The sequence below is a fragment of the Ceratotherium simum genome, chromosome 12 (assembly GCF_057802395.1).
Source record: "Ceratotherium simum simum isolate JZ-2026a chromosome 12, ASM5780239v1, whole genome shotgun sequence".
NCBI lineage: Eukaryota > Metazoa > Chordata > Mammalia > Perissodactyla > Rhinocerotidae > Ceratotherium > Ceratotherium simum.
The window spans coordinates 72,749,124-72,767,754 of NC_141911.1; the positions used below are offsets into that span (position 1 = coordinate 72,749,124).

Here is an 18,631-nt window from a genome sequence, read left to right on the forward strand (position 1 = left end):
GACCACTGCTGCTCTTTTCTTATTTAAATGTTGGTCTCTCTTTTGGCATGTGTTAATATGGAAAAATGTAAAAAAATAAAAAATACTCACAAATTTTAATAGTGATCATCTCTGAGCATTAGACTTACCCCTGACATTTGGACATTCTGAATATATGCCACCAACCAAGACAATATTTTAAGAGTGAAGAAATAAAAATATTCTGGAAATTATCTTAAAAATAAAATGTAATGATAAAATGTCTTAGCTAGAGTTGTTTGTCCATTTCTTTTCTGTAATACTTTTTAGGTTAATGAGAAGCTGCTCAATCATTCTGTGTTAGAGACTGTACATTTTCTTCCTCTGAAATTTTGGGCTGCTCCACTAAGAAGCAGCTGCTCATTTTAAACAAGAAATCTAAACAAACAGCTGACTCTCCAACAAACTTTGTAATAGGCGTCCTGCACGATTTAAAGATCGTGACAATTTCAAAGAATAAGTAAGTTACTCTGTGTTATAGTCTGTTTAGAAAAGCAGAGCCGTCAGATCCCAAAGGCCTAATCTCAATTAGTATAATGTTATGTTGTAGTGTTACTTTCATACCCAAATTTTTTTAAGTTCCACCATCCTCAGAACCCACCATAGGTAAGCGTTTTCTCTGTGCAGGGAAGCTGAACAGAACTTTTCTTGTTTTTTGAAGTACTTGGAAAATCTCAAGGATGTTTTACATAAAATTTGTACGGAAGTCTTCTTTATTTACATTGTTACATCATCCTTTTCTATGACAGAAAATAAGACAAAGTGTATTTGATTCATCTTTTTCTTAAAGAGTAGAAGGAAAAATAACTTTAAGCCATTTCTGATTTGGGGAAGTGTAATAGGGCTCTCCAGGGAAACAATCAATAGGATGTGTGTGCGTATATATATAAACAGAGGCTGTGGAGGCTTGGCGAGTCCAGAATCAGCACTGCGGGCCGGCTGGCTGGAGACCCGGAGAGTCGGTGCAGATGAAGTCCAGTGGCATTTTGCTGGAGAATTCCCTCTTGTTCACAGAGGCTGTTCTTTTCAGGCCTTCAGCTGATTGGGTGAGGCCCACCCAGGTCATGGAAGGCAATCTGCTTTACGCAAGGTTTACTGATTTAAATGTTAATCTCAGCTGAAAACACCCTCCAAGCTGACACATTAACTATCACAGGGACTATTTTAATATTGCTGAAATGTAAATTTTCCTTCCTGATGAGTTGTTCTTATTCAATACTGCCCTTAGACCTAAGCAAGGAGGGCCCTACTTTGGGTCCTGGTTTTTAGAGGGAACTGCTTGGGCACTCATCCAGAGGACAAGACAAAGGAACCACAGTCACGCACCACCAGGAGCCGAAGCCCCCATTTAGAGCACCTTCTCACTGCTCGAGACCCTGGAATTCTTTGCCCAGATGACTGCAAGCCTGTTTCTGGGGTCTGTGTGGTGCCTCCCCAAGTCCATGCTTGTCACTGTGTGGACACATGCTCACGGGCACTTCTGCAGGGCCGGTGGGTGGCTGTGGAGGTAGGGGTGCGCAGATGTGTGGGCTGGAGTTTCTGTCCTCACAATGCAGATGGAGCCCGGGGTGGGATGGGGCCAGGGGCCTCTTTTCCTTACTCTGCCATATTCGGGCAGCCCCTGAGGTGCCCCGAATGCCAGACCAGAGCTCCCCAGTCGTTACAAAGGCATGTTTATCAAGGTGGTTGGATGGGACATGTTTTACATCCTTTCCTTCACTTTGTTAGCGTCACGTGTAACTTAAATATTCCCGTGTGTGGTCTGTGGTCCTCCATTTGTGCTTTGCCCCAGACCTCAAATGCTAGAGGCAGGTCTCTCCTGTGGAGGGTGAGCAAATCCCGAGAATTAGAAGTCGATCATTAAATTTGAAATCTGGAAGGTGTGTTATAAGATCTGGGTGGTGGTTGTCCCTCGGGGAGAAGAGGCTACGACTGGGGAAGGGGCTGGCATGTCCAGCCCTGGATGGTGGTTACAGAGAGGTTTGTTCTAATTATTCTGGGGCTTTGTGCGTCCTCTCTGTGGAAAATGGATCTCCCAATAAAATGTTAAAAAAAAAAGTATTTTTAGTTAGAAAAAAAATCTATCTCAGAAAAACTTTGCTTTCAAACTTGCCTACCACAGAGTATATTACATCTGCTCTAAGAATCTTGGCCCATTCATCGAAATAAACAGAAAAATTATTTTAAAAGCTCTAGAAGACAGCTAAATAAATTATATAATTTGTGTGTGTGTATGTACACGAACGTGTGTGCACAATGTATGAATGTGTGTGTTTGAGTTTTGTTCTCAAGTCTTCAGCCGAAGAAGCAACTGAAAGAAAAGCCCTCTTCTCTCCTCATTCTTAGTGAAGTGTGATTTTTTAATTTGACTCCAAGCCTGTGGATTGTTTATCTGAAAGAATGGGCAATGATAATCAAAGGCAAAGAGAAGTATTTATTTCTTGCAGGTTAGAGAACCATTGTGTGTAAACTTTGTTCTGTAATGTCATGAAAACACCCTTCTGGATGCAGTTTCCACACTGAATGTTCGAGATGACAGACCCACCCTCTGTTCTCCTCCCTCAGGTGTCGTCTTCAATGAATAAGGAAAGTGAGGAGGAAGGTATGGCGTATTTTGGTTCTTGAGATGTGTAAATTTATTTGTTTACAGTAGTGGACAGCAAAAAAATTAAAATACAATAGATTAATTTAAAAGTTATAGAAACTAAATAAAATACTTCTAAAAATAGTCATTAAAATTTTCAGATGAAATGCCTTATTTCCTAATTTCAGAAAATGAGAAAGTGCACATTTGTTACTTTTAGACTAGAAAATAGTTTGATTATGTGGGTTTTTTTGGTGAAGTACTGAGAAATTCCAGCTAGTTCTAATAAATTTTAAAAGACTTGAAATATCTGAATTTGGGATATTTTCCATATTATCTCTCATCATTTTAATGAATGATTCATTTTAACTGAAGGTCTTAAAATCAAAATTTATAGTAGGATTAAAAATACCATATTTTTTACTACCATTTTTATTACCATTTTATTACCTTTATTATTTGAGGCTGTTTTGAGAAACAAGTAAAAATGTTCTGTGGTGAAATCTTCAGAATACAAGCATATGCACACGTCATTTGTCTTTCAAACTGTCACAGGCCTTTGGCCTTTTGTTTTAATATAAAACATTGGAGGAGTATTCAGCTTGCAAATTTGGAGGAAAAATGAGAACTATTCACGATGAGTCAGGTTGTAAGATGTTCAGAAAGGAGCAAATCCATAGACGTGATTTCATGGGAAAGCAGCATATTCCTTATATGGGAAACTAACAGATTTTTTTTTCTGTAATCCTCTCTCGTTTTGGGTATTTGGTGGGCAGTTGCATTTCACAGTGTGGGGTTTCCAGACCTTTCACGTGTAGCCAGGCTGCCAGCTTCTGCATTATGCAGTGGAGACTGGAATGACCCAGGAAGGTGTAGGAAATGAAGTGGGCAGGCTCTAGAACTCCTGAAGTCATTTAATGTAAGACTTGGGCCAAGTGAGAGCACTCAGGACGGAGGGGAAGGGAAAGGGAGTGTGGCGTGCTGAGCTGATTGTTTTCACCTGCCCAAGGCTTCCTAAGGTCTGAGTTACATTGGTCTCTCCCCGCTCTCCCTCACTCACCCTCTCCTCCATTTTCTATGCAGAGCAAGTGTGGCACTTCCTGGACAAGTGACTGGGATGTGAGGTCGGCTGTCAAGATGCCAGTCTCCAAGGACTCCCCCACGTGTGCAGACAGGCGGATCTATGAGAGCTTGCTGACTTCCCATTGAAACTTCATTTTTTTTCAAACTTTTTGAGATATGCAATGTGTAAATAAACACTGAAACTTTTGAATTAGTCTCCTTTGGATATTGATATGATTTGAAAACAAGATTTTGTTTAATTTCATGGCAGAAATTTAGATGCACTGAGTTTGACCAGTTCTAATTTCTATACCTGAAGGAGCCCAATGATTTCATTAGCTTTTATTTCTATAGTTAATGTAAAAATTACTAGTTTAGTAAGTTAGTAAGATTTTTTTGATACTATTGTTCTTGTTTTCATACCATATTCTCCTTTTTCAAGTCCATTGCTGGTGGAGGCTTCGTTTCACCCACTTCTGTCCTCTTATTAGTGCCCATGTGATGTGTTCACATTTATTAAGACTCTTTCCTATAATTTCTTATTTTGGAGGTCCTAAACTCTCTGATTCCCATCTCTATGGTGATGACTCCCAAGTCCAAGTCAGAAGCCCAGGTCCCTCTCCTGGGTCAGCCTGTGGATGCCTCTCTAAATGCCCTTGACCCTCTGGTCCCAAACTGATCACATCATCTCCCCTTGTTCCTGAGCAGTGGGACTAACATTGTCAGCAGGACAGGTCTCCAGCTCAATGTCACGCCCTCTTGCCTCCTAACCGAGGGGTTGTCCTGCCTCTGGCATTTCTCCCTCCAACCCATCCTCCACATTTGCAAATCATTATTTTCCTAAAGCATGGGTCTTGCCTTGTTACATGTTTCTCAAATGTCTCTAATGGCTCTCCTTATCCTTGAGAATAAAAATCAGACTGATTTCCTCAGGAGTCCCATCCTCCAGCCGGGCCAGGCCCCTCGCTCGCCTCCACACACATCTGTTTTTACACACTCCTGGTGCTGTGCTTCTCTGCTCTGGTTTTGCCGATGCTGCTCCCATCTTTCTCTCCCTTTTCCCTTATCTTCGTCCCCACGTCGCAGTTACGTATGTTGTGTGGTTCACAAAGCACCGTTAGGATAATAGTACCCTATCTTGAGCATCTGTTGACTATTAGGCGCTGTTTAGATGTGATGTATATGTAGACCCTTAATACGTTGCCCACTTAATATCGAGGCTCAGAGGAGTTCTGTAACTTGCCCAGGGTCTCACAGCCAGTAAGTTTCAGAGCCAGAACTAGAACTTGTGACTATATGGCCCTGCATCTTAGGGTTTCCACCCCGCTCTGCATGCTGCTTCCCACACACAGCCCAAAGCCAGAGCACGTCTGCTTTACAGATAGCGACAGGCGTAGAGCGTTGAAGGGATTAACCCTCAGAGATAGAAGTGTCGCTTGAGATATCTGGGAGTGTGTGAGCCTCTTTGAGGGACGTCAGAGAATGTAAGGAGAGAATCTGTTGTTCTTAATTTTATTGATATATAGATTTTTTTAAATTGTGAAAACAAAACTTATAGAAAGACAGAAAATAACGAACAGCTATTATTGCAATAGTGGTAGACGATAAACTGGATTATCAAAGGATAGATTAATGGGCTTGTGGTTTAGTCGCCTGTGGTTTATTAGTCTCCTGAGAGTTGGAAGAGAGCAGCCATATTTGGTGGCCTCTTGGGGGTCCCACACCTGGTGCTGGGCCCCTCTGCTCAGGAATCAGTGCCGAAATGCCTTGCTCACTGCCCTACTCCATGAGTCACAATCATCTTCATGGTATCTGATTTACGTAGTTATCTTAATCAGGATATAATTTTGAATTTTAATTTTTCTTTTATTATAAGCATCTTTCTGCATTGCCACATAGTCATCATTATTATTATGGGGACATTATATTTCACTGACTGGCTATTTCTTGATGTTTCAGAATGTCTTCCAGACTAGCTAATCTGATTTTTGCTAGCCTGTTCCCGTGGAGCAATTAAATAGAATAGACTTAAATACTTATAAAGGAAAACTAGAAAAAATAGGGTGAATCATTGTTAAAACTGCCTAAAACACATTAGGCACCAAGAGTGAGCCGTGGATGGGGTTTTAGGTAGCAGCCACAGCCAGCTCCCCTGGGCATGAATAATCAACAGGTAGACTAGCTGAGATGCCTTTTTCTCAAACTTGCTGTTATTACAAATATCTGCAATTTTTATGAGCTTTTATTTACTTTTCACATACAGACGGAATCATTTCATACATGATATATTTAGTATCACTCGTCCTTCATTCTACAGAAGGAACACATGAATTTCATAAAACCCATCCCTATGTGCATTCTTAGCGGTTTGTGTACTCCTTGTTAGTAGCAACATTGCGTGCCTTATTCCCAGAAGGGGTTCCTTGCCTTGCCACATGTCAGGATGGGTCTTGGGACTGCCGGTTTATCTGTGTTACTGCACAGTGGGTCACATCTCTGAGTCCTGGGTGGCGTCTGTTCTTTTCGTCTTCCTTCCTGCATCATCTCTGAGGTGCATGTCAGTGCTTGCGGCGGGGTCTGCGGGGCACCTGCTTCAGAATCACTTAGAATCCTTCTTCAAGTACAGGTTTCGGGCTTTCCCCAAAGATCTACTAAATCAGTTTCTGGGGTGGGACCACACACGTTTTCCCTCCCCCTCCATCCCCCAAGTCTTACAGATTAAAGTTTGTAACCCATTGGTTTAAATAATCGAGGAGTAGATCATCCTGGGAATTGCTCAATGTTCTGTTTGGGAAAGAAACCTAGGTGTCTGGTTGTGTAGTGGACACAAGCAAAGAATATTGTCATTACCTCCTATTACAAAAAACAAAAGAGAGAGTAAGTTACACTAAGTCTAGCATTAAATATTAAATGTGTTTTTGGTTTCAAATCAGAGAAAAATGTACCGTATCTGATGAGAATCACTTTGACTTCTAAGTTATCAAACTGCTAGATGAAGTGACTGAGCCCATAATAACCGGCCAGCCCACCTGCCCACCCCTGGCTGGGTCTTCCTAAGGCCCAGTGAGAGATAAGCCTCTGCTTCTGAGGTGACAGCCCTGGAGGGCTTGAAACCGTGGGAGGTGGCTCTGCTCTGACGGGAGGGGAGAAGACCGTGGTGGCCACGGAGGACAGGAGAGCTTTGTGAAGCGCATGAGCCCTGGCCTCGGACCAGGGTTTCTGTGGCCGACCTGACATCTGCTCTGCTGGGATGAAAACAAACTCCCCGTCTCAGGTGGTTTCCCTTCGTGGAAGGAGTGAGGAGTCCGTGCAGCCAGGACAGAAGGCGTAAGCTCTTCTTCCCTTCAGTCAAAAAGTATCTACTGAGCTCTCGTTATGTCACCTCCAACGATGTGTCTGTCTGCTATATCCTGAAGGCCGGAGCCTGAAGGTGTCCTGTCACCTGGAGAGGGAAGCTGTTGGTGTTTCCTCTCCTCCTCAGAACACCCACCCATAGGGTACTGGTTGCAAAGTGTCGACTCACACACAAAGGTTAGGGGGTTGGATTACATCAGCCCAGGATGCCCCCATTACGATGAATTTAATTAGCCAACCCTCAGATTTCAGACATGCCGCCCCATTTACGCCATTTTAAAATGCATTCATTCCAGTCATTTATTCACTGCCTATATGTGTGTGCCGGGCACTATTCCAAGTTTTCAGGATACATTAGTGCAAAGCAGACACAAATGCCTGCCCTGTGGACCTCGCGTTTGTGTGGGGAGGAGAGACCATAGACATAATGCATGTAGTGGGTAGAGGGAAGGACAGGGTAAGGGGTCCTGGCCACCCAGCTTGTGCTCAGGGGCAGGAGTAGGGATTGGAGGTGGAGGCTGAGTAGGTCAGGGAGGCCTCACTGGGAAGAGGGGAGCGGGACAAAGGTTGAAGAGAAGCAGGAGTGACCCACGTGGGTCCCCGGGGAAGAACAGAGGCAGAGGGGACCCCAGGAACAAAGGCCCTTGGTGGGAGCGCGGCTGGCAAGGAGGGAGGGAGAACTGCAGCAGACCCCTGTAGGCCGAGGGCAGGACGTGCCTCTCACCCTGATAAGCGACCACCGGAAGGTCCTGAGCCGGGGCGGGCTCACCCCACGGCTGTGGTGAAAACAGACTGTGGCGGAGGTGCAGAGGTAGGGGCGGGCAGAGGGCAAGGGTGGAAACAGGAAGATCGCCAATAAACTTGCAAAGAGCTTCTCCTCCTTGAGACCATTTTCTTAGTATAAATTACGTAAGATAGAGTCATAGAAGAGGAACATTTTATGGCCAAATAGATTTTCATAAGGGTGGTTCCAAATTGCATTGCCACCAGCAGTATAAGATTTCTAGTTTCTTCTTTCCCACCCTCTCTAGGATGGGATATTTTGTTGTTGTTGTTATCCATAATGGGTTTCAATTTTTTTCCCACATATTTACTGGTTATAGTGTCCTTCCTGGATGTTCTGTTTATTTTCTTTGCCTACTTATCTACTGGACCTTAATGTTTTTAATCAATTTATGCCATATCCTTGGTTTTAGGTGCAAAATTTGGATCCTGAATACTGGATTCAAATTCAAATCACATTCAAATCATTCAAATCAAAATCATTCAAAGCAAAAATCGAAATCTGGGCCCTGAAAATATTTATGCCAAGCTCACGGGGGAGGAGGTGGTGGGATGTGCTCATTTCTCTTGTTCCAGGCAGGGCTGTCCGTATTATGTTACTGCTTCCTCTTCTCTGTCCAAAGGTAAACATAATTTTTTTAAAGCTAACGCCTAATTTAAAAATGGGTAAAATAGTAAAACCAGTACCGTTTTTAAAAGAAATCACGGAAGAATGCCAGACAATAGTCCTATCCAGTTAGAGCAGCTGAAGAGGGTGCAGACGAGCGGCCGTGTCCTCGACTAGGAGACCCGGCACTCGGCAAGATCGGGGGAAGCACCTGAAGGCAGGGCTCCCCTCCTTGGGCAGCAGAACGTGGATCCCAGGGTTCAGGCCCGAGTCTGGCGCTCCAGGGGCGCTTCTCTCCCCAGGGGGCCGCGGCGCGGGCGCAGCGGACTCCGCTGGTCCCTCCTGGCTGAGCCAGCAGCCTCGCGGGCGGAGCCGCAGGGCCCGTCGCTTGCGGGGACTCGGGCAGGCTCCTGGGGAGAGGCGCGGGCAAAGTGGGCCAGGCCCCGGGCTGCTGACTCCAGGACCCCGGGACGCCCTTTCCGTGAGCCTCGGGGCTCTTGAGTCCGGTCCTCGAAGCCGAGCTCGCGTGCCGCCTCTTCCGGGAGGCCCGCCGGCCCCGCACGTGGGACCCGCCGCTCTCCCCCCGCGAGGGGGCAGCACCGGCGGCGAAGTCCCCGCCACGGCGCGCGGCTCCCGCCGGCTCGAGTCCAGTCGCTCGCGCTGTCTCCACTGCTGGATTGTGAGCTCGCTGAGAGCGAGGGTTGTGTCAGGACGCCTGGGCACACGCATGCACAGTTCACGTCTGTCGCGTCAGGTGGATACAACCGCCTGCGAGGGAGCCGTTCTTCCCGTTCTCTGTGTCCTGTTAGTGAGGCTGAGAGAGGGCCGGGGGGTCCCCGGCGACCACAGGCCTTCTGCCCCCGGGGTCCGCCTTCCGTCACGCGGTCGCACGCGTTGAGCGGGGTCTCTCTGCCCCGTTCCGAAAGCCCATGCAAGATCTTTGCAACGTAAGAATATGTTCCTCTTAGGGATCCACGAAACAGGAGATGTAATGTTTCCGACCTCAGTACCAGTGCTCAATTCAGCTTATTTTATTTTTCACGCATACGGACCTGCTCACTGTACTCAGAGAACTCATACATGTTAAGGCATAAAATTATTAAATTGCCTTTTTTTCCAAGTTGCATAATTCTTGCTTCCTAAAATTGTACTTATCATGAGATTTTCCTTGAAACGCTTTCTAAATTATTTTATTGTCTTTTTTGCTACGCAGCCCTCAAATGAATACAGTAAACATCTGCTTAGAATTAAAAAAACAAACAAAACCTGGTTCTTCACTTTTTATGCAGTCCATACACCTTTTTAATGCAGCCTAGAATATTTGTGCTTTTTGAAACAATGATTAGTATTACTCAGTTTTTTCCCCAAGTGAATAAATGACATCCAGAAAGTAAGATTCTCTGCAAGGTTCTTATCTATTATTAGTACTTAAAGCATTTTGAGAGTTTTACACAAGGTTCCTCTAATGCCTCAGGAAAAACAGTTTAACTGAGGTAAAAACAATACCTTAATTGTGACAATACTAAGGCTGATCGTCACATGTTCATGGCTGCTTTTCTGTGAAGTATGAGGCAAAAATAAACATGAAACACTTAAAAATAGGCTCAGGGCTCCAAGGACAAATTCCTGCTCCGGCGTGGCTTCTTACCTGGGTCTTGGTGTAGGTATTGATAAGAATTTTTATGCTTGAAACTTGACCTCCCAAATCTGAAGGTAGAAGTAACACACTTTGATTTTTCGATTAGAAATACCACGAGAAGCACAGTGACGGGAGACCTGAACAACCTCGAGACAGTGGGAGAACAAATCAGAATAACCTGTAGTGAGAAAGGAGAGACACCCTTCATGCAGGTCTCACAGAGGCTGGTCAGTTGACAAACTCTCATGAAAACCGTTTTAAAGGGCATCTGTTGCATTTAAAACTCCACTTACTCCAAACTACTGTATTTCAGGGAATGTTTTTCTCACGACAAGTTAGTTTTTCCTTTTCTTCCCACAATATCAAATGTCACTCCTCTGATTTCTCCTTTTCTTTAGTTTTTAAGAACAGTTTAAAACCCTAATTTATTCCTGGAGATTTTAGAAGTTTTTGGTAGGCTCTCAAACCGTAACTTGATTTTGACCAACTCCCACCCCAGCCTCTGTCCTGCCCTTCAAAACCAGTCCTATGGATGTAATTCTCAGGGTTGTATTGTCTCTGGAACGTACGTAACCACTTACAGATAGATTCTACGTAATTCAGGAATTTGCCGAAAGCACGGCAGGTATAGCTGTAGGTTGCTTCTCTGGATCTGAAGGAGGATTTAGAACACAGAGCACAGGATGTTGAACCGGGAAGAACTTCGCATGTCACACGAGGAGGAGAGTGCAGAGGTTAACTGCCAAAAGCCGCCAGCTGGCAAGTGGGCGACCAGCTGGAAACCCCATCTTCTGATCCAAGCCTGTTGCCCTGGTTTTGCTTTTGTTTTTTCTCGTCACGTTTTTTGTGTACTTTACCACTTTTAAAGTAGAAAGGTAATCATTTGCCCTTTCGTGGGGCATGCGTTTAAAAACAGGTGTGTTGTCATAACTGTGGAAATGAAGATGTACATCATCTTGCCATTCTTTGCTGTAAATTTTTTCCCCAACTAACAGCTATTTAAAACGTTTATGATTTTAATACAAAACAATATTCTTTATATGGAGATTTCTTTTTTGTAATAAGAACTTCTTGGTAGGCTCTCAAACCATAATTTGATTTTTACCACTGCCCAACCTCGTAATATTTCTTGTCAATGTGACTATGAATTAAAGATCAAAGGTAAGTGCAGGAATCCAGTGTATGGCTTAGCATTTTAAATTGAAAAATAGTACTTGTGACTGACTTACAGCATTTTTAGGGTGCAAAAATTATGTTTAATTTTTGTGTATGAGCCGGACGAGTTTTTTTCTCGTCTTTGGCGTGTTTCCAGTCTGTGGCTCCCAGGATCCCAGGCTGGGAACAGGAAAGAGACGAGGCAATCCTTTTCGCCTTGACACTCTTGTTGGACCGTGCAAGTATGGATCAGCCTTTAGTTTTTCATGATGTGTTAGTACTTTGAGCAAACGGGAGGAAGATAAACCAACCGTGCTGTTAAAAATACCATCTTTACGTCTGTTGGCTGATGTTTCCCACGGTGTGAAACCAAAGGGCAGTAATTGGGTTGGCACTCCCTCGTGCCGTTTCCAGCGTGCACGGAATGAAAGACCTAGAGCAGAGACGGGATTCCAGCAGACACAGCTGGCGTGGGAGCTGGAACTCACGTTGGCCCAACGCTCTGTGGCACAGATTCGTCCTCTCTGGCCAGTCGTCCATCCCAGGAAGCTCTCTGCAGTGTGTCATGAGGAACGTAAGATGTGGGGAGTGTTCAGGGCTGGACACCTGGAGGGACCGGGACAGAGTCATTTGCTGATACCTACATGCACTTGAAAACGTGCAACTTCAGGTTGGATTCGCGCTTGTTTCCTGGAGAGAGGAGGGACTTTCTACGTGCCGGTGGCAGAGGCTCCTCCCCCTCCTCTGGAAGGACCCCTGAGTGGCGAGTACACTGACTGTTTCTGTGTGCACACCGTGTGCATGGTTTAAGGTGGTGCCTCAGAGAAAGAAGGGAGAAACAATGAGTCTTTGTTTACTTTCTCCATAAAGAGAAATTTGGCACTTGCTTTATATAGGACATAAACCAGTGATGACAGGATCCATGTGAAAATTTTGTTCCCAGGAAAATAATTTACAAAAACAATTATCTTCCTGTAATTTGTGAGAGTAGGAGTATAGCCTCACAGATAAGGAAGTAATGTTTTCATCTGGGAGTGGGTGCCCTCCTGCCCTTTACTGTCACAGAATATGGTCATTAAGGCCAGAGTTGTGACAGCATCACAAGAAGGGGTTGATCATTGTCTTTCCTTCATGCCGACTGATGGTGAATAGATTATTGGCAGCCTTATTTGCATTCACTTTGGGATTAAGGTTGGAATCATTTCAGATCATAAAGAGATTTTTCCTACTGTTCTCCTCGATCTTCTAACTAATACGCTCTATTTTTACATTTTGAAATTTAAATTGTTAGTGTGCAGTATTTAGGCAAAAGAATATTACATCAAGAAATTGGTGGTAGAAAGAATCTTAGCTGAGTGACCTTGGCAAGAAGTGACCTTGAGTCATATGATAATGGTCATGGGATTACCCCTTAAAGTGAGGGGTCCCAGGATTACGTTGGGAGTGTACTTGCCCCCACTTCCCAAAGGCTCAAGTGTTTAGGGAGAAACAGCCTCAGGTTTGCATTGGCTTCTTTCTCTGTTCCTCACACAGGATACTGGGCGCCGTGGACTAGAAACACCCTAAGGATAAACAAAAATAGCCAGTTGTCTGACTCACATAAAAGTTAAGCAGTTATGAAAATAATTTTTTCCAAAAGGTTAAATCCTTGATTACATTAGTGTGATAAGGGCAAATTGATTTTTTTGAATTTTGTTACTATATTAATCTATTCTGCATCATAAATTATCACAAAATTTAGCAGATTCCAACAGTACACATTATCTCACAGTCTCTGTGGGTCAGGAATCCAGGCAGGGCATAGCTGGTCCTCTGTCTCAGGATCGTCTCAAGGCTTGACTGGGGAAGGATTTGCCTCCCAGCTCACCTGATCGCTTGGAAGATTCAGCTTCTTGCTGGCTGTTGGCTGGAAGCCCCTCAGTCTCTTGCTGCGGGGGCCTCTCCAACATGGCAGCTTCTTCCTCCAAGTGCACAAGCCAAGAAAGCAACAGTCTGCCAGCAAGAGTGTCACAATCTTCTGTTACCTAATCATGGAAGTGACATTGCATCATCACGCCGTATCCGATTGGTTAGACGCAACTCACTAGGTCCAGCCCACCCTCGAGGGAAGGCATTAAACAGGGAGTGGGGACCAGCAGGCCAGGATCATTGGGCACCATTTAAAGTCTGCCCACCACAACCACAACTCCCACAACCAGTGGAAATTCGACCTGGGCCAGAGCAGGGAGCGTGGAGGGAGCTCACTGCCGCTGCATTCCCAGGGAAAGTGGACTCTGGCAGAGGATTTGTGAGTTTGCTTGAGTTTCCAGAAAAGTATTGTTCTAGAAAATCGAGGCACATCATGGGGAAAGTTTTTCCTAGAAATAGTAATAGGAGTCTTAAGATGAGGGACACCCAGTCAAGGAAAAAATGCCATCCGTAACATAGCCGGCAACCAGCAGTTACGTCCATCTAAAGCGTTTCACGCTTTGGGATCTTTGTAGCTGTTTAGTGAGTCATGAAAAACATAGAAGGTACAGAGGAGTGAATGAGTTAAAGGGAAAATAGAACAAGCTGATACATTTAACTACTTTAAAAAAAAACCTTTGAACAATGATTAGAGATTTTAACATACAACCATCTAGGAATGTAATCCTGGAACTGCTGACAGCCTGTCAGTGAGTCTCACACTTGACTCCAGGTTCCCTGGGAACTTCCAGAACTCTCAACAGCTGAGGGGTGGTGGTGCCAGGGCTGCTTGTGTGGTGCACGAGGCAAGGCAGAGGGGTTTGTAGGACAAGAGAGATCAGGGGTATTAAGTAACAAACGTGTTTCAGAAGCAATGAGATAGCATGGCGTGTTGTTGAAGCTTTGGTTCTCAAGTCACATAAATTTGCTTCCTAGAGCTGTTACTTAGTAGCTGTGTGATCTCCGGAAAGTTACTGAACTTTTCTGAGCCTCAGTCTCCTTTATCTGTGAATGGCTTTGTCAATAGTAACTGCCTCGTGGGTTTGTTTTGAGAATTAAATGTGATAATGTATATACCATTTAGTGGCACATGGTAAATTCCCCTAAATATTGACTATGACTGTTCTACAGATTGATGACTACACACAGAGGAGAGAGAAAGAGATGAGACGGGATGACTCAAGGCCTGGCCAGAGACGCTGGGAGAAGGCTGGTAGCATTCACTAACAAAGAGTAAAGATGGGGCGAGGGTGGCCTCTCGTTCGGATGGGGAATGATGAGGTCAGCTTCAGCATGGTTAAAACTGCGGTGGCAGCATGTGACGATATCCTGCAGGTCTCTATGTGCTCAGGGGGGAGGTTCAGTCTGGGGTGAAGATTAGAGACACCATCTGCTTACGACCGCTGAGTCATATTGGTGGGTCCAAGGTGAGCACTTGACCCTTTCCCCTGACTGTGCCCCCAGTCAAAATTGATTTATTCAAGACCTAAGTCTAAGGGGAGCCAATCAATATCCCTTCTTAGAGATTCGGAATTGAGGCCAAGACGTCACAGCCCAGAGCTCCTGCTCTCCGTAACAAACGAGATGTGAATTCAGTCTGCACAAAGGAAAATGAAACGGACACAAAAAAGAAAACAGAGTAGGCAAAAAGGCCACATGTTTTGAGTCTCTGATGCCCAGTGTTCCTAAGGCTCAGCTTCATTCTTGCCTACGATCCTTAAATTAAATACCAGTCGCCCCTGCTATCTGAAAGTTTGCTTTATGCCACTTCGTTTTTAAGAAAGACCTACATTGGTACCTGTTTGTGCTAACTGAAAGAAGTCTGAAGAGGAATTTTGCTTTTACGAAGAAAGATGAAATGTGAAAATAGCATTCAGCATTTGTTTTGCAGCGAGCCAGTTATAGAGGCTAAGCCGTCAAGCATAGTCATATTTCAAGCCATCCACAGCAGCCACATCGGACCTCGAACCTCGACCTTGGACACGGAGGCAGCACTTAGAAGATGTGGACGTCATGACCTGCCTGCCTTGATGGATTCAAATGACGAGGGGATGGTAATAGACGACGCTCTTCCTCTCTCTCCTGCACCCCAGTCTCCTGTGCCTCCCACCACCCTAACCTCTGACGACTCAGCCTAACGTCCCGTCATCACCACGGTCACCGCCACACACCTTCCCGTGTGCCTCTATCTTCCCGGTTCTGACAAGTGAAACTACACCATCCAAACATGCTTTCTACTTTATATAGGCTGCATATGTCTCGTATCACTCCTGCTTTTACTGCATGTTAGTGTCACTTTAGGTTTTACGTGTTATTTGGTATGATTTGGTAGGAGATTTTTGGTATCTGGGAACACTCAAAAATTTATCCCATAAAAATTAACGGTAATTGCTTCTTCACTTTATGAAAGGTTTTGCAGGAACACTCTACTTTCAGAGAGCAGGCGAAACCTGTATCTTTTAAATTTTTATACTGGTTCAAGTTAGGTTTCTATTACTTGCAACTTCCAGCTGATTCCCAGGAGCCACCCGTGGGTGACAATTGCAGGTGTTTGGAGAAAATGAACTCCCCGAGGAAACAGGAAGCAACTGTGAAAGGGAACAAGGAAGGTGCCACTCGGGAAAGAGCAAAGCTGACCCAGAGTGGTGGGAGCCGGGAGCCAGGGCAGGGACGAGGGATGGACGGACCGCCCACCAATTGCCACAGGGTGGTCGGAGAGAACGAGGTCGGAGGAAAGCCCTCTGAACTTAGTGTTTAATTTTAATTAAAGTTTTTAATTAAAATTTAGTTTTTTTGGAGTTACCATTGGTCACCTTAAAGATGTCTACCATTCTCAACAGACTATCTGTAATGAAATCTCTTAATTAAAGCTTTCTTGAAGTTTGGCAAAAAATGTTCCCTCCTTTATAAGTCTTCTTAGCAGACACGTGGAGTATGTCTGCATTTAATTTAGAACTGTTGGGTAAATGGGTTGATTGCATTAAATCTGCGTTGGTTGTGGTTCAAAATAATCTGAGCTTTTAATGGCGAGGTTACTGATTCCGGCTGAGTCGCTTAGTCTTGAGGTTAGGAACCAGTTCAGGAACAGCTGAGAGGGACATCATTGTGGCCACTACAAAAGGCAGGAGGAAGAGGGGTATTTCAGGCTGCTTCCAGAAGACTAGACGGAGGCCTCACAGAAGGGAGCGGCCACAGGTCAGGATGGAGGGTGACCCAAAAGAACGGAGCTGACCAGAGATACGCTCCTCTGAGAACCGAGACAAACTCAGGACAGGTGAACCGAGTGCATTGTAGCTTTTGGCAACTGAGTAACAAAGTAGCAAATTGCCCAGCTTTTTAAACACTGAGACTGGACTTAAAATGAGAGCGAGGTACCTATGAAGGGAAGGCTAAGAGACGCTTAGCATAAGCACAGTGAGAAGCAGAGGGGACCTCCAATTTTCCCCTTTTGTTTTTCTTGTTACTGTGTGGTTCCCTGTATTTGTGTTTGATAAGGAAATGCACTAATTTGTCTTGAAAAATGTGTGTTTTTAAGGATAAATAGTAGGTTGTTGGTTGCCCAGATTTTCATTTCTCCAAGCCTAACTCACTGTGCTTTTCCAGTAGCCAGAGGAGACTCACGGGTCTTCTAGAAGTCTGAACTGAAGGTCTAGATGGAGAGATTCAAAGATGTCCACTAACGGTCCCAGAGACGCACAAGTCCCTCTGAGTCTCGGCCGTGGTCAGAAGGGAGGAAACTCCGTGGTAGACTTCTCTGTAACACAACGGGGCCTGTCTGCACGGAAGAGAGAGGCACACAGCTCTCCGTGCCCTGCGTTTGGTTAGCACTGCCCATCCCCTACAGAGCTGCAATGCCCTCAGGACAAAGGGTGTCACTGCCACGGTCCCCAGCTTCTTTCTCTGTTGCTTTTGGAACCTCAGTTAAATATGAAGAAAACTCTCCAAATCTTCTGCCTAGATTATCGCCAGTGATGGATGCATATTTACTCCCTACCTGGCAAACGAAAACTGAGACTATTCCTGGACGAGCTGTCCTGCTTGGTTTTTGTTTTGTTTGCACGTGGCCAATGCTCGTCGACACTCACCATTGGGCTGAGGGGAGCTCGTCTCCTGACAGCTAGGTAGTTACCACATTTAGGATTGTTTAAAGAAGTAACTGGAAACATTAAAAGTTTAACATCTCACATGGGTAGACGTGGCCACTCAAATGATAATTTAAAAAATTAGCCTTACAGGAAAGTGCTTCCTGAAAAGTTGGGTGAAGGGAAGCTGCATGCAAAGTAGCAACTGTCTATGATGAAAACCAGTCCAGAGCACAATGTAAGCAGAGCACAGAGGAGGTAGCAGACTGAGGAAGGAGACTTACTAGAGTGCTGGGTGTCTGGATGATTTTTTACAATTCTTGTTGATGGTATAAAGCTATGAGTGTAACAAATTTAAAGTAACCAAAATTGATGGATTTATAGCAAGTGATGGTTTTTTGCTTGAACTACAATAAAAACATTTTAACCTAAACCATGCACATAATCACTGAATCAAGCAGTGGCCCCAGTCCAAATTCTTGTGAGCCAAGCAGTTACATGGGGTGATAGAGTGGTGAGGCCGCACATCCCAGGACCGGAGCCAGGAGAGTTCAGAAGGCGTAAGAAGATCCTGTAAGTGAGCTGCTTTCTCCATGAAGGAGAGCTAATAGTGCAGCTCTGAAGCTGGCTGTTCAGCAGTTATGTGAGTAACTCTGGGTTCATGGCTAGTTAGAAAGAGAAAAAAGTATATGTCAGTTTCTTCTGGGAAACAGTCCATGAAGATAAACAACAAGGATGGTCTAGCGGTGATAAATTGTGTGTAGATAATTGACCAGAAGAAAATGAATTTTTCCTTAGGAGGAGATGGGTCTAACTGCTGGAGATACATGTGCTCTGCAAAAGCAGTTAGAATCGGAGTCCTCGCAAGAAGCCAGCTCAGCTGGAAAGCAGGAAGTTTCACTTCTTTTGACTTAGTGTTGTTGATGAAAATATGGACACTCTACGCCTGTCTGTTTCCGATGAGCACTGGTTTTGCATATTAAACCTTAAGAAGATGCAGCAATAACTTCTTAAAATCACAAAGGCTCTGGCTTAGTAGATTCAGATGGCTTTAGCAGTCCACCTTGTGTGGTGAAATCTTCAGATCTAAATTGATCTAGTGGTGAAAAAACGAACTTTGGAGTCATATAGATCTGGACTTGAATTGTACTTTATACTATCTGCATGATCTTGGGCAACTTGCTTAAACTCTGAGTCTGTTCCCTCATCAACAAAATGGGGATCAGAATACTCTCTTAGAGACCATTGTGTTGTATTAAATGAAATCTACTAGAGGTAACTTAAGAAGAAAGGAGAAATAATTGTAAGGCTACAGGGTGTCTTATGAACCCCCAAGGACAGGCAGTGTGGCAGGCCTCATAAGCAAGTGAATCCAGGAACTGAAATATAGTCAGGAACCA

At 44.5% G+C, this 18,631-nt stretch overlaps 1 protein-coding gene across 1 annotated transcript in view; it reads left to right on the forward strand.

Annotated features, from left to right (window-relative positions):
- The window catches only part of PPA2 (inorganic pyrophosphatase 2), a 79,921-nt gene extending 76,046 nt beyond the window's left edge, over nt 1-3,875 (forward strand). The window contains exons 10-11 of the mRNA XM_087437790.1: nt 2,584-2,620; nt 3,686-3,875. Coding sequence (XP_087293916.1) covers nt 2,584-2,620; nt 3,686-3,714 — 66 coding nt within the window. The 3' untranslated portion in view covers nt 3,715-3,875. The remainder of the gene's footprint in view (nt 1-2,583; nt 2,621-3,685) is intronic.
- The last annotated feature ends 14,756 nt before the right edge of the window (nt 3,876-18,631 follow it).